The following is a 14,218-nucleotide window of genomic DNA, read 5'->3' on the forward strand; positions in this document are numbered from 1 at the left end:
TTTACTGAAGACTTCTCACCAAGGGAAGCAGCTGAAAGAGAACGACAGAGGTTGGAAAAAGTGGAAAATGAAAAAGTGAAGACGACAAACAGCAAGAAGAAATCAAGGAATATCATGAAGAAACCAGCAAATTTTCTTAAGAGTCATTTCCGGAAGGGAGATAATAAAAAAAACATTGAGGAAAAGTCTATAAAGGCTGACAGAGAAAAACTAAATGACTTATTAAAACCTGTGGAGAAACGTAATCCTCAAACTAGTTCAGTAACTACTAAGAACATCTCACCTCAGCCTGTTACGACAAGGAATGTCTTGCCTCAACCAGCCGACAAAACGAGAGACAACACGGATGAAGAAGTTACATTATTTTCAAAGAAGCCGAGTAAATCTTTAACTAAACAAGAAATTGATGAACGTCGACAGTCACACACTCTTCTTACGGGGAAGCCCGTGAGTTCTAGCGATGAAGATGATGAAACTATTCCAGTCAAGGAGTCTGAGAGTTCAAAGGTCACAGTCGATACAAGTCGGATGTTTGGACGTCGTAAATCATCCTCTGCTGTGGCGCAGATGTTGGCGGCTGCTATCATTAGGTCAGAGGGCAATGAACTTGAGCACCTCGTTGAGAATTATACCAATGAACCAATGAAACACTGAGAGGAAGACAGTGCGAATTGTTCATGTCTATGGCTGCCATCGTCTCACAGGGCAATTAACACAAACATATTGTTGAGGATTATACCTATGAAACATTTAGAGGATGTTGAAAATCATTCATCGCTGTGGCCCACATGTTGGCTGCCATCATTAATAGGAAGTACTTCATTGAAATTTATACCAATACACATCTCTAATCAAACTTTTAAGTGATAATTGTGCAGCATTGGCTACACACAAGATTTCAAATGAAAAATTTCTACTCACAGAGTTGAAAAATGTGAATCCAAAATTTTCACTTCCATAAACTTTTTGACTCTGTGAATAGAAATTTCAGTTGAAACTATTAACCCAAAGTCCATGAACCGTCTCATTCTCTCACACATACATGATATTAATAATCCACCAAAAAAAGAGATCATGCAAAAAAGACTCACAGATTGCTTATAGTCTGTACCTTTTCTTCTGTAATTTATTGAATAAAATATAATAATTGATTTAAATATCAAAATACTGAACAGTTTATTGAAGGAGAGCTGTTTTTTTATCAGTGTTTTTGCAAAGGTTTGACAACCCTAAAAGAGAAAGGATGAAAAACCTGTTTGTTTGTTTTTTAAACAGGGGGGTGGGGGTGGTTGCCACCCATACAAGAACCCCTATTGCAACCAAAATCTATGCCCCATTTTAGACTATGTATTTTCCTGGAACAGTAACATGTATATGCAATCAATACTGTCACAGAGCATGAAGGCCTGGTGAAATAAAACTAAACTTGCCGAGTTGGGATGCTTTTTCTGTGTAGCTGAGGAAGTGGACCCTACTTTAGACTCGGCTGAAGTATGCATATTATCTGACTTCAGCAGACGCTATAGACTGGAAATACACCTTAAAGGGAAGCACATCAGAGTATACTCAAATTTCACACTATTAAAGTATGATTTTACACATTACCTAAGATTACTTTGAGTGTTCATTGAAGCTTACTATTGTTCTCTCTCCAATGAAGTTTGTCAATCAAGCCCACATTTGGTCTGTGACAAAGCTACTAGGGGTGTTGTGAAGATAGAATGAACAATTTAAAGATTGTCAGAAAAAATCGTTTTGTGAAATGTTGTGGAAGCACTTCCAAAGAAAATGTATTTTGCCGATCAACACTCTTGAAAAATGACAAAAGTTGATCTGCATACTCCAGGAAAACCAATAAAAACTGGAAAGTCCTGGAAGTTTATTTAAGTTTATAAACCCTGTGCTGTATTCCAGGATGCATCCCATCATACTTGGATTCTGATAATACAAGAGTAAACTGCTGTAGTAAAGTATTTCATTTCTATGTTACCATGACAATGTCTTTAAATATCTAACAGTTTCATAAACTGCTGTATTTCAGTAGTGATGTGTAAGTAAGCTGATCTGAGTCCAAGCACTAACAGTTTTGACTTGTATGCTTGCTTCATCACATTCTGTAAAGTTCCTTGCACATTCAGCTGTAATATGCAGGTCAACTGAGTTCTGTTACTCTCAACTCTAGAGGGCGATGGTCTGAGAACGATGCCTGACAAATCCACTTCACAAAGATGCCATTCCTAACAAAATGAATTAATGAATAAATATTAGTTAATCACTAAATATTGGTGGATGACAAATGAATGAATAGATAGACAAATAAATATATAAATAAAAGCAAGAGTAACTGAAACAAATCTCAATAAATGTTTTCACCTCAGAATGTCATCACTTGCAACTTGATAAATGGGAAAAAAATACAAACGAGCTGAAATTGAATTGTTCACCACAATCAATGGAGTAGCAATATGTCATGATAAAAATCGCTGTAACGAATAAATATTCTTGGACGTTGGTTTGGTTTATTTCAGTCATACTTTGCATGCATTAGGCAAACCTGGTCACATTTACAAACCCCCAAAAACAAAAAGCAAAGTATATGTTATCCACATACTCTAGATATCTTGGCTTGTTCATGTTTTACTGAGTAAACCATAAGTCCACAGGCATTGGTTTTCATGATAGAGCTAGTCATATCACTGGGAAGCCATGTCTTTAGAACGCAACAAGCTCTAGGTGATGTGTGTGGCAATGGTACGTTATAGTGACACTGTACAATGGTTTCCAGTGGGTTTCCACTCAACTGTTGTAGCACTGTCTCATTACGGAATGGATAGTTCAACTGAATACAAAAGCATAAACTTACAGCTAAAATGATGTAAGCTTGGTGTTTCACTCATGCAACATGACATTTATTACACACATTCAGACAACTTACAGCTAAAATGATGTAGGCTTGGTGTTTCACTCATGCAACATGACATTTATTACACACACTCAGACAACTTCTAATGCAAAAGAAACAATTACATATGTGCCGTGGCACAGTAGTCAAGATAGAAAATAAACAATTGCAGCCATTAATTAAAATCATCAAGCCCATGTGTAATGTTTTCATTATAAGCCTGTTTTTACTGCACTGTGAAGGAATAGCAATGCTTTTCTGTGTTCAGTGTAATTGGGCAAAGGATCCTGTTATGTTTATTGTGTCTCTGTTATTGTTAGTCTAGAGTCGAAATATGTCTAACTCTGTGTCAAAAACGAAATGTCTCAAGAGTGAAACACCAAGCCTACATCATTTTAGCTGTAATGTCCCATGAGTGAAACACCAAGCCAACATCATTTTAGCTGTAATGTCCCATGCATGAAACACCAAGCCTACATCATTTTAGCTGTAATGTCCCATGAGTGAAACACCAAGCCTACATCATTTTAGCTGTAATGTCCCATGAGTGAAACACTAAGCCTACATCATTTTAGCTGTAATGTCCCATGAGTGAAACACCAAGCCTACATCATTTTAGCTGTAATGTCCCATGAGTGAAACACCAAGCCTACATCATTTTAGCTGAAATGTCCCATGAGTGAAAAACCAAGCCTACATCACTTTAGCTATCAAATTAAACATACATGAACTCAGTAAATGTAATTTTCAACATATAATTATATTCTGGTGTCACACTGTTGTGATCAAAGATTGTATACTCCTAGCTTGCCAAGATTGCATTCAGTAAGTGCCACTGTTTCTACCTAGCTAATCTTATATTGTTTGAACTTAGCCATCCATGGTTGCATGCTGGAAGTGCCATATGATTGTTTCTACCTAACTACCTGACTATAACCTCAGATTGTATACTCTTGAATTTCCATGATTGCGTTCAGTAAATTCTGCTGTTTCTACCCAACAACTTATAGTCATACATTGTTAAATTAGTTGTCCATGATTATACATATAGGAAGTTCTGCTGCTTCTACCTAGCTGATTCTAAATTAGCTAGAACACTCTTAGCATTTGTGCACATTACCATGGTTGCATTCTAGAAACCCATCTGACTACAGTGCCAGTCATGGTTGCATTCTGTTTTTATCAGCTATGTAACTCAGGACTACATAGAATGAAAGCTTACCTTTCCAGCTGGTTCAAGTGATCTCTGTAGGAAGTCATAGACAATATCACATGGTACATCTACAAAGCCATCTATCTGAATCAGATAATCAAAAAGAAATTACCCATACGAAACAATGATAGAGGTGCTGCTGCACAGTTGGGATGTAGACAAAGATGTGTAGTTGGATTGGTTATCAGTATAAGAAAGGAAAGAGTTGAAACCATAAAACATCATCAAGTCCATTGTGTAATCATTTCCAATATACCGTATTTCTACAGCATTGTAAAGAATAACAATGCTTATCACTTTTCAAAGGATCCTGCTGTGTGTTGTATCTCTGTTGTTATTCATCTGGAGTTGAAATGTGTCTACCTTTATGCAAAGGACATTCTGTTCCACGAGTGAAATACCCAAGCTTAAACCCAGGTTGCACTGTAAGTGTGGTAAAACTGTGACATATATCAAACATTATTTCTTTCGGCTTCACACACGTACTCTAAGATCTGCAACAGGTGTATTGACAGTACATGCATCATTCAGAAAACAACAGAAAGAAAATTGACACTTGTATAAGACTAATTTATTCTTACTTTGACTGTAGCACATTTGTCTTGCTGGAAAGCCATTCTGGCTATCGTCACTCCATCCTTGCAATCAACTTTTTTCCATTCTTTGTTGTCCTTGGTTGCCATAGCAACTAGATCCTCCCATTGCTGAAAATAAAATTTTCAAAAATGTAAAGAATGCAAAGGTGATATCAACCAAGACATATGCATCATAAAGAGTTACTGCAGACTGTATGTTGTAGTCCTGCATAGATGTAAACCTGAAGCAGTGGGGTTGCTTGGGGTGGTACAGGTACTTACAGGTTGCTTGGGGTGGGGAGTTTGCTATGGTATGAGTACTTGCAGTGTTCTCTGCAGCTGTGACAGTGAAAGTAAGTTAGTGAGTTTATGTGCACATTACCTGTTTCCTCCAAATAGGATTGAGATACTTGTCACTTTCCATGCCAATTTTAGAAGCAGAAGTAAAACTGGGCTGAAAGGTAATAAATATTGAAAAACTTATTTTTGGGTTGATTAAAAGGTTAAAATTTAACATTGGTGTAAAAACACTTCCTGTTTATATCCTTTATCTAATAGTATCACCAAGGAATACTGTCATTACTTATTTACCTCTGGATTGTAATTTGATAAATGACAGACTAACCATCTCCCTGTGGCTTAGCAGCTAAAGCTATCATGACAGGCTAACCGTCTCCCTGTGGCTTAGCAGCTAAAGCTATCATGACAGGCTAACTGTCTCCCTGTGGACTTGCGGCTAAAGCTATCATGGCAGGCTAACCGTCTCCCTGTGGTTTAGCAGCTAATGCTACTATAAAGACTTGAAGTCAGGAGGTCATGGGAAGTGTACATTCAGTATTTGAAGGTCATAGTTCAGCATACACCTATGTACATATTTGTACATATTAACAGTGATATCATTTGCATAACTGTCCACCTGGCAACATGCCTGTATGCATTATTTAGCAAAGTCAACTTTGACCCTGGTATTGTGCTGTTGACTGGTGGTGTGGTATGTGGCATTTACGATCATTGTGTTCAGATTGTATTCAGATTCAGATTGCTAAAAATATTCATGTTACCCAGAAGGTATCGTGTACCAAATAACTTATCAAAATGTGTATTGTCCCCATAAATAATTCATAGAAGATCTCTGAAAGTTGCTAAATATGAGAACATCTTTCATAACATGAAACAAAATAAATAACCTACAATTGAAAATGTCTGAGACAAGTTCAAAAAAAGTTCACATACAGACTGCATGTGCTCCTCTAATACAAAGGCTATACGTCTGGTTCTATGATCACATGCTAGCAATAAACACTATATTTACTGTTCTTACAGCTTTCTTATACTCACTTGTCTTTTGTGAGCTTTCAACCTTACACTTCTTCGCCTTTCTTCAGTTCGTGATGGTGGAGCGCCCTCTATGGTGGAATTTAACACTTCCATCCATTCTAGTCTGTCATCTTCAGAGCCTATATACAAGCATAAAGAAGGCACAGCAGATGACAAATATCCTCCTAACAGCTGTGGAATCATGATGGTCAAATGGTTAGGATGGTTGGCTTGGAATCTGCAGTTTGTCGGTTTGAGCCTCATCGCTGTCATTTGTTTCTGAATGGCTGAAGTCCTTGAACAAGCTTTGAGCCACATGTGCATGTGCTACAATCAATCCAGCTGTATAATTGGGACCTGGTAGGATAGATGATGACTATCAAAGATACCCCTTCTAATATATTGCTGAGCTCCTAACATATGTGGCAAGGTGTATGTAAAGCAATCCACTGTAACAGAGTGTGTCTGGTTGTGGCAAGTGGGACACTAAAACAATCTAATTGTACCTAAAGTATTTACACAATTCTACACTTACCACAACTAATGTAATAGGTTCTCGTGGTTCCATCTTCAACCAGAGGACCAACAGCAAAACAAAACGGTTTCTTCTTTTCACCATCATCTAGATATCTGGTGATATCTATCAAATTAAAATGTAATTATAATATCTTTATTGATAGGTCAAACCTTACTGAACAGACAATTTGGTTAGATAGCACGTAAAGCATTTGCAGTGATTTTTATTCTATTACTTTAAAGTTATCACTCATCCAACAGCTGTTATTCAAAACAATGCCTTCACTGAATAAACTGTGTCTGTAAGTGTTCTGTACATGATAATTTTCTGTCTGTACCAAATACAACTATCATTGATACATAACTTTACTATAGTTTTGATTGATCATATGAAAAAACAAGCAAGGCAAGATGGCGACAAGTGTTGCATTGTGGGTATGGAACAAAGTAAAACACAGCTCCCTATACCCCCCCCCCCCCCCCCCCCCCCCCCCAGCAATTACACAAATTAACTGCTCCACTGCTCGGGCCTTGCTATCAGTATGCGATTATAGTAGTACATTGTATTGCTTTGGATCAGAGCATGGCGACAACTTTAGTTTTAGATAAAACATAGCAAAAAAGGCGCAAGCGACTGTCAACAGTCTATCATTTTGGTTGTATACCAACTACCAAATCCTCATTAGAAGATGAATTTCACTTTTTGTTAGTTTGTCCTTTGTAAATAGAGCTACGAAAGAGATATATTCCAAAAGTTTTCTATGAACTGCCAAATATTCAAAAATTTATACATTTGTTACAATCTACAAATACAGATACTATTTGCAATGTCAGTAATTTTTTGTTAATTGAGAAATGAGATAGACTCTATACCAGTATTATTGTCATTTTTTCCCCTTTGACTGTAATGTACATTTTTGTTACTATGAAATAACAGTGTTATTTCATCCTAGACTTATTTCATCCTAACTGCTTTGGTAGCCTACAGTGAATATGAATAAATAGTAATGTATTATTATAATTTTTTATATACAAACTACTTACATTTATTTGTAAGTGCAATTTTACCCTTCAGCTTGTTGTCTGACTTTTTACTGATGAAAAAAGAAGAAAACGAGCATTAATATAGTCTGTACGGTACACCATGACAGAGCGCCCTCACACATCGGTCAACCACTTTGTGAGGGCAGAACGACACGTACGCCATATCTTACAGTCTAGCATTAACATTGCTACAACTTCTTTGCATGAAATATTATTATCTTAGCAGATTAACATCAAATCATTTTTAGAAATCAATCCCTGTTGACCCCAATGTTTCAACCAAAAGAAATCTTTCTAGGTCTTTAACAACCGTAGCGTTAATCAAGGTTTGTGTATTTTATAAGATAGACACAAAGTAAAACTACGATTGTGACATGTTTGTACAACATCTGTACATGGGGCGCGTTCGGTTGACAAAACGCCCGCGAACGTTTCAAAACGTTTTGACTACCGAGCGCGCCCATGTTGTCACTGCTTCACCATGGTAGTTGAACAATGAATATTCATGTCCATTTATATGAAGCATGTCGGATGGTAGTAAACACTTTGGAGTCATGAATAATCATTGTTCAACTAATACATATGCATGTGTAAGTCCCACGAGACAATAATGGACCACTATTTGGGAACAAAAATTGAGAAACAGAGTTTCAATTTGGCATGTCTTCTTAAACGTGTGAAATGTACATTTCTCTGAACTCATGCATTATGTATGTGATGTGAAATCATGGAATGAGTTCAGAACCCAACATTTATGAAAATACCTTTATTTCTATGTCAGTGGCATTCCCCTTTAATATGGATGTTTTTCCTAAATACAACAATAACAAATCAACTATCGGTATTAAGCTTACACTGTCAGACACAAATTCAAACTAGGGCAAGTGCGAACTCTTGGACTAGGTTGGGAAATAATTATGCGCCAAAAACTCTGACACTTCCTGGAACAGATGTGCGAGAGTTCTCGGAGCGTTATAAACGTGTTTACCCTAATTGTGACAATTTGTTTAAATAAGCTATCAGTGGACATTGTAATTCATACAGTCACAGTAGGATGGCACCTCTGATGATAATGGTTTTGTTTTTTTCTTGTGATGGCACTTTCAACCTTATTTCTAACTGTATATAGTAGTATGAATTGGTTACAGGACTTCCAGTACTATATTAATATGACTACAGAGTGATTCACCATGACAAAGGCACCCTTTCATCAATGTGCCCTCCAGAGATGGCCAAATTTTGTTGTTGTAAGTCAAAATGAGAAAAACTGGCATTTCTTGTGAGTCACCACATAGTAAGAGATAGGGGAACAAATTTTGGTATGTCACTACAGACTGTGTGTGTCAGTGGCATGTCAAATTGGCTTAGAGGGCACACTGCCTGTCATCCACTAAAACAATCTACCACATGTAACAGCAATATAGTTTTAGTTTGGGTCTAGCTTAGTTTGCCAATAAGTTATTTTCCAGAGTAATACACCTTTTGTGTGCGTATTTTGTATTCATGTAGGCCAGAAACAGAGCCAGTAATTGTGCCACTTACTCATTTTCAAAGTAAGCCAGTGTAATGTGTTGTCCTTTCTGCGTTAGTACAAACCATCGCCGTTTCCAGTTATAACGTCCGAACACTTTCTGACCACTTTCTTTGATACACCAGCCCTCCTTGATCAAAACTTCAATCGGTTGGTTTTCTACAAAGGCAATAATATTCATATGTCACTAAATTTAAAAGCTCAAAAGCTTGTTTTCAGAAATGTTCAAGAAAGATGAACACATTATATAATGGTTTTGAAGAAAAATATTCGTCTCATTTACTAATATATAACAGATCCATGACTTAGGCGACTGCATACGGGCTCGTAGTATTTCTTAGATTGATGTTTTCCTCGTCTACAGGCAACGTTTTGACTGAAAATATTTCCCCTATGTAGCTTTATTTGGAAAAATACATATTATAGCGTATATTACATACATTTGTGATATGCTCCTTTAATACCACAGACGAGTTACTTTTCTGTGATGTGGGTGACTGCTAACTCTTTGGACTAGATGTGTGTCGGGTTCTCAGGGCGCTATCTAAACATGCTTACATCGCGATCTGTGATTTACTTCGCTGCCTCACGAGCGGGTAGTGAGATCAGGGACGTATATTAAACAAAAATTTCATATTTCATCTACATTCGATGTGTGCGTGTGTAATTTGGCAACAGGTATTGCATGCATGACATGACCATGTGGTACGTACACAGTTCGGTGAATGCAACACTGACCTTCAACTTGACGTAATTTGGAAGCCATACCACATTTATATTGTAATAACAAGCTCAGAAACAGACATACACGGAGAGTTCACCCAGTTCCTTGTCATGACACAGTGTTCATCGTAGCCTCTGAGTTGTGAAGTCGGCATCAGAATCACAATCACAATCAGTGTTGACCTCTGCCTACAACAGATTCTATATTGAGAGGTGCGTTCTGATCCGAGGTCAAACGTGGTCATGTGTGTAGTCGGGTTACAGCACAGGGGGCTTGAAATTGGCCATATTTGTTTATAAATAGTTGTTTTTATTTTGTCTATTGTTTACGTTCTTTCTTTACAAATTTGTTTACTTTTTTTTCCTATTTGAAAGTATCTTTTTCCTACAAGGTGCCATGTAATAAAGTAATGATTTGAAAATCTGTTGTGTTTTTGTCTAAATCGATTTTAACTTGTTCTATTTCTACTGTACGTCTGCTGCTGACGACCTTATAATTATTTATGAGTTAGTTCTACTGAGCGCCCTCAACCGACGACCCTTCCTCGCCCCCACTCGACTCACCATGAAAGAGTATATGGCCAATTTCAAGCCCCTGTGGTTACAGTAGGGGCTATGGCTTTTATATCATGTATATTCATAGAACTACATACTACTACATACTGATTTCAAATTAATTGTGCTGTCTGAAACAATTGTTATTTTTGGTCATTAAGTTTGAACAGGGTGGGGTCTGAGGACAAACTGAAAGAATTTAGTATTTTTGAACTATTGATCTTGCCCATATATAGTTACAACTTACATATCAAACTAAAAGGCTGTGTTACAACAAACAAAGAAAAACACCTAATAAACAAACAATATTATTTGTAAATAAATATAAATACATTAATAACTATCTATCTATAGTGTAAAGCATCTATACACGAATGTACGTACCTGGTGTTGAAGTGGCATTGCGGTTTGACTATCTGAGTCAGAGTGACTGTCTTTCAGAATTGTTACTTTGTTTCTGTTTCATGGACTTGGTGACATAGTATAGCCATGGAAGTGTGGGTAAATATTTCCATGGTATAGCGTACAAACCGGGTTAATATAGATACAGGTTTGTTTGTTTGTTTGTTTGTTTGTTTGTTTGTTTGTTTGTTTGTTTGTTTTTGGTTGAATTGAATTGAATTGAACTGAACTTTATTTCACCAGAAAATGAGAACATAAAATAAAACAATCAAATATATACAATAGCTAATGATATAATACCAAAAATAAATGTTTACAATAAATGATGTTTCTAGTGAGGACCATAGATCTAGTCCACTAGGGACTAATCTCACCCCATACTAATATAGTCCACTAGGGACTAATCTCACCCCATACTAATCTAGTCCACTAGGGACTAATCTCACCCCATACTAATATAGTCCACTAGGGACTAATCTCACCCCATACTAATCTAGTCCACTAGGGACTAATCTCACCCCATACTAATCTAGTCCACTAGGGACTAATCTCACCCCATACTAATATAGTCCACTAGGGACTAATCTCACCCCATACTAATCTAGTCCACTAGGGACTACTCTCACCCCATACTAATATAGTCCACTAGGGACTAATCTCACCCCATACTAATCTAGTCCACTAGGGACTAATCTCACCCCATACTAATCTAGTCCACTAGAGACTAATCTCACCCCATACTAATATAGTCCACTAGGGACTAATCTCACCCCATACTAATCTAGTCCACTAGGGACTAATCTCACCCCATACTAATCTAGTCCACTAGGGACTAATCTCACCCCATACTAATATAGTCCACTAGGGACTAATCTCACCCCATACTAATATAGTCCACTAGGGACTAATCTCACCCCATACTAATATAGTCCACTAGGGACTAATCTCACCCCATACTAATATAGTCCACTAGGGACTAATCTCACCCCATACTAATATAGTCCACTAGGGACTAATCTCACCCCATACTAATATAGTCCACTAGGGACTAATCTCACCCCATACTAATATAGTCCACTAGGGACTAATCTCACCCCATACTAATATAGTCCACTAGGGACTAATCTCACCCCATACTAATCTAGTCCATGATCCTGACTATAATAAATACACTAATGTTAAAGGAGTACTAACATAAATTAATTGTGATTAAATTAAGAAAAACAGAGAACAGAAATCCGAAAACAGAAAACAAGAATTGTGTAAAATATGTGTTCGTAGTTTTGTCTTGAAGGTGTGTCGTTTGTGTGTATTCTGTAATGCAATGGGGATGGGGGGGGGGAGTTACACTGTTGCACAGCAGCATATTTACTTTAAATTGGCAAATTGTGTGATGTACTTTGTTTATACTTATGTTTATTTATACTTTTTTGTATTCTATGTTTTCTTTGCCATTTTTTTTATGCCAGCACTTACTTGCAGCGTTTGAAAATACACACAGGGCCTAATACATATTAAAGAGTTGGTATATATATATATATATATATATATATATATATATATATATATATATATATATATATATATATATATATATATTAAATAAATAAATACATTTTTATGTTAAGCGGTAACTGTTGAATTGTTTGGTGTTGCTCGTCACCTGGTCTGAAAGATCCCATCGTTGCTGGTCCGCTTATTATGTAACCACATGAACAAATGCAATCAGAACAGATTTATATTTAGACGATGGGTGTCAAACGGTTTCGAAACTAATGTTCACCCATCGTTGCCTCAGGCCCAGTAAGTTTGTTTACAAGAAAGAAATGTCATCAACAACAAATAAATATATCAACACCCACATACACAATTACATGAATGAACATTACGTTGTACAATACCAATGGCAAATACAATAATGTGTGTTACCTTGTTTTGTTTTGTTGTTGTATTGCGCTTTAGGGCCCCTGTGAAGTTTAGGCTGGACCTAACAGGGTCACCCCTTTTCTTTTTGAAATAAAAGTCGTTATTATTATTATAATGGCATGTTGACAACAGTATTAGAACATTTCTAAGTAAAGTCTTTGTTGTCATGCAATCGCCGTTTAAAGCTAAGATCGCCTAATGTCATTTCATTATTGCGCCCTTTACTATCACTCTCCGCTCCTGCCCCTGCCCATGCATAGATAAATAATATCGGTTAGTTGAGTTTTTAATAGTATCATCAATCTACGGTAACTGACACATTACCATGGTAAATACTAACAAACACATGATAGCGAATAACGGGGTGAACAAAGCAATGACAGGTTAATTAAGCAGAGCTTATACGAGAACGACATGAAACACGATGTGCCGGGCCTACAAAGAAGGCTTTACTTGGGAATGATTGACAAGGTGACTAAAACTAACATGACCACATTTTCACCTGCCACCACAGACTACTCCCATTAACGAAACCCCACAGCATTACTTTAGTATACTAGCCATTAAGAACATTAAAACCTAGATCTGACTATACAACATGGCAAAACATCGGGGAAAAATAATGTGTTTACGATAACACGGCCTCAGAAAAGAGGGTAGGTAGGTCGGGATTTTATCTTATTTTCTTTAATCCTTTTATTTTTTTTATAAAACTGTATTGCTTCGACCCAACAATCAAAATATCGGCCAGAATGCCCCTTCTGTGATACTTTAATGAAATATAGACCGACATCACCGGGGAAAGCAAGTAGACGTACATTTAATATATAATGTCAAGAAGACAAATTTGTTCTTATCTTTTTTTTTCTTAGGGTCGGGGCTTAAACTACTATCGGTCAGGTTATCGGAAACACCCATTCCACCCCCCCTCATTAGTACACCCCCCTCATTAGTACACCCCCTCATTAGTACACTTGTTATACTATTATTGTGCTACAGCGACATACTACGACATGTTCTTTTACTATCAATAATTCTGCAAAGTGTTAGGTATCACACAATATAATGTTCCATCTGTAGCTGACTGTTTTGTCCATGCCTACCTTTGTCTGTCTGTCTGCTTGCCTGTCTCTCTTCCTCCTCCCTCCTTCCCTCCTTCCCGATCCCTCCATATAATAACATCACGTGCATTTAAATCATACCCACGATGAGCTGGAAAATCCCAGGTAGCAAATATAGCCAACCAATCAAAGAGGGGAATTAACAATGAGAGTTTTGGCTTCGTTTCAGCATTAAGTACGTCGATCTCTGCAAACCAACAACAGTCCTTCATAGACTCCGTCCTCAGCACTAGACTGTATGAACTGTGGGCAAAATTTGGTATACAACTTAACGGCGCTTTGCAATGAAAACTTTCGCGTCGCATCTGTGATTTCTCCAGTTGACGTGCCAGGTATGTAAGTGAATTATATGATTAATTTGTTTTACATTTTTAATCCGTCAGACTGTGTGGT

At 37.0% G+C, this 14,218-nt stretch overlaps 2 protein-coding genes across 2 annotated transcripts in view; one reads left to right on the forward strand and one right to left on the reverse strand.

The window, feature by feature from the left end:
• The window catches only part of LOC144435696 (uncharacterized), a 443,695-nt gene that overhangs the window by 310,977 nt on the left and 118,500 nt on the right, over positions 1–14,218 (forward strand). The gene's annotated exons all lie outside the window — the stretch shown is intronic.
• On the reverse strand, positions 1,195–9,964 carry LOC144435706 (uncharacterized). Its single transcript, XM_078124315.1, has 10 exons — positions 9,837–9,964; positions 9,110–9,257; positions 7,568–7,617; positions 6,543–6,647; positions 6,029–6,147; positions 5,073–5,144; positions 4,697–4,819; positions 4,125–4,199; positions 2,612–2,839; positions 1,195–2,237 (listed from the first exon to the last, which is right to left on the reverse strand). Exons 1-10 carry the CDS (start codon positions 9,862–9,864, stop codon positions 2,004–2,006), a joined length of 1,182 nt encoding a protein of 393 aa, XP_077980441.1. The 5' UTR covers positions 9,865–9,964; the 3' UTR covers positions 1,195–2,003.

This window comes from Glandiceps talaboti, chromosome 5 (assembly GCF_964340395.1).
Source record: "Glandiceps talaboti chromosome 5, keGlaTala1.1, whole genome shotgun sequence".
NCBI lineage: Eukaryota > Metazoa > Hemichordata > Enteropneusta > Spengelidae > Glandiceps > Glandiceps talaboti.

Coding starts and splice junctions, on each gene's coding strand:
- LOC144435706 (XM_078124315.1), bottom strand. CDS start 9,864: ATGGCTTCCAAATTACGTCAAGTTGAAG. Junction 6,648..7,567: donor AATTGCACTTACAAATAAAT/GTAAGTAGTTTG, acceptor TTAATTTGATAG/ATATCACCAGATATCTAGAT. Junction 5,145..6,028: donor TGAAAGCTCACAAAAGACAA/GTGAGTATAAGA, acceptor ATTACCTTTCAG/CCCAGTTTTACTTCTGCTTC.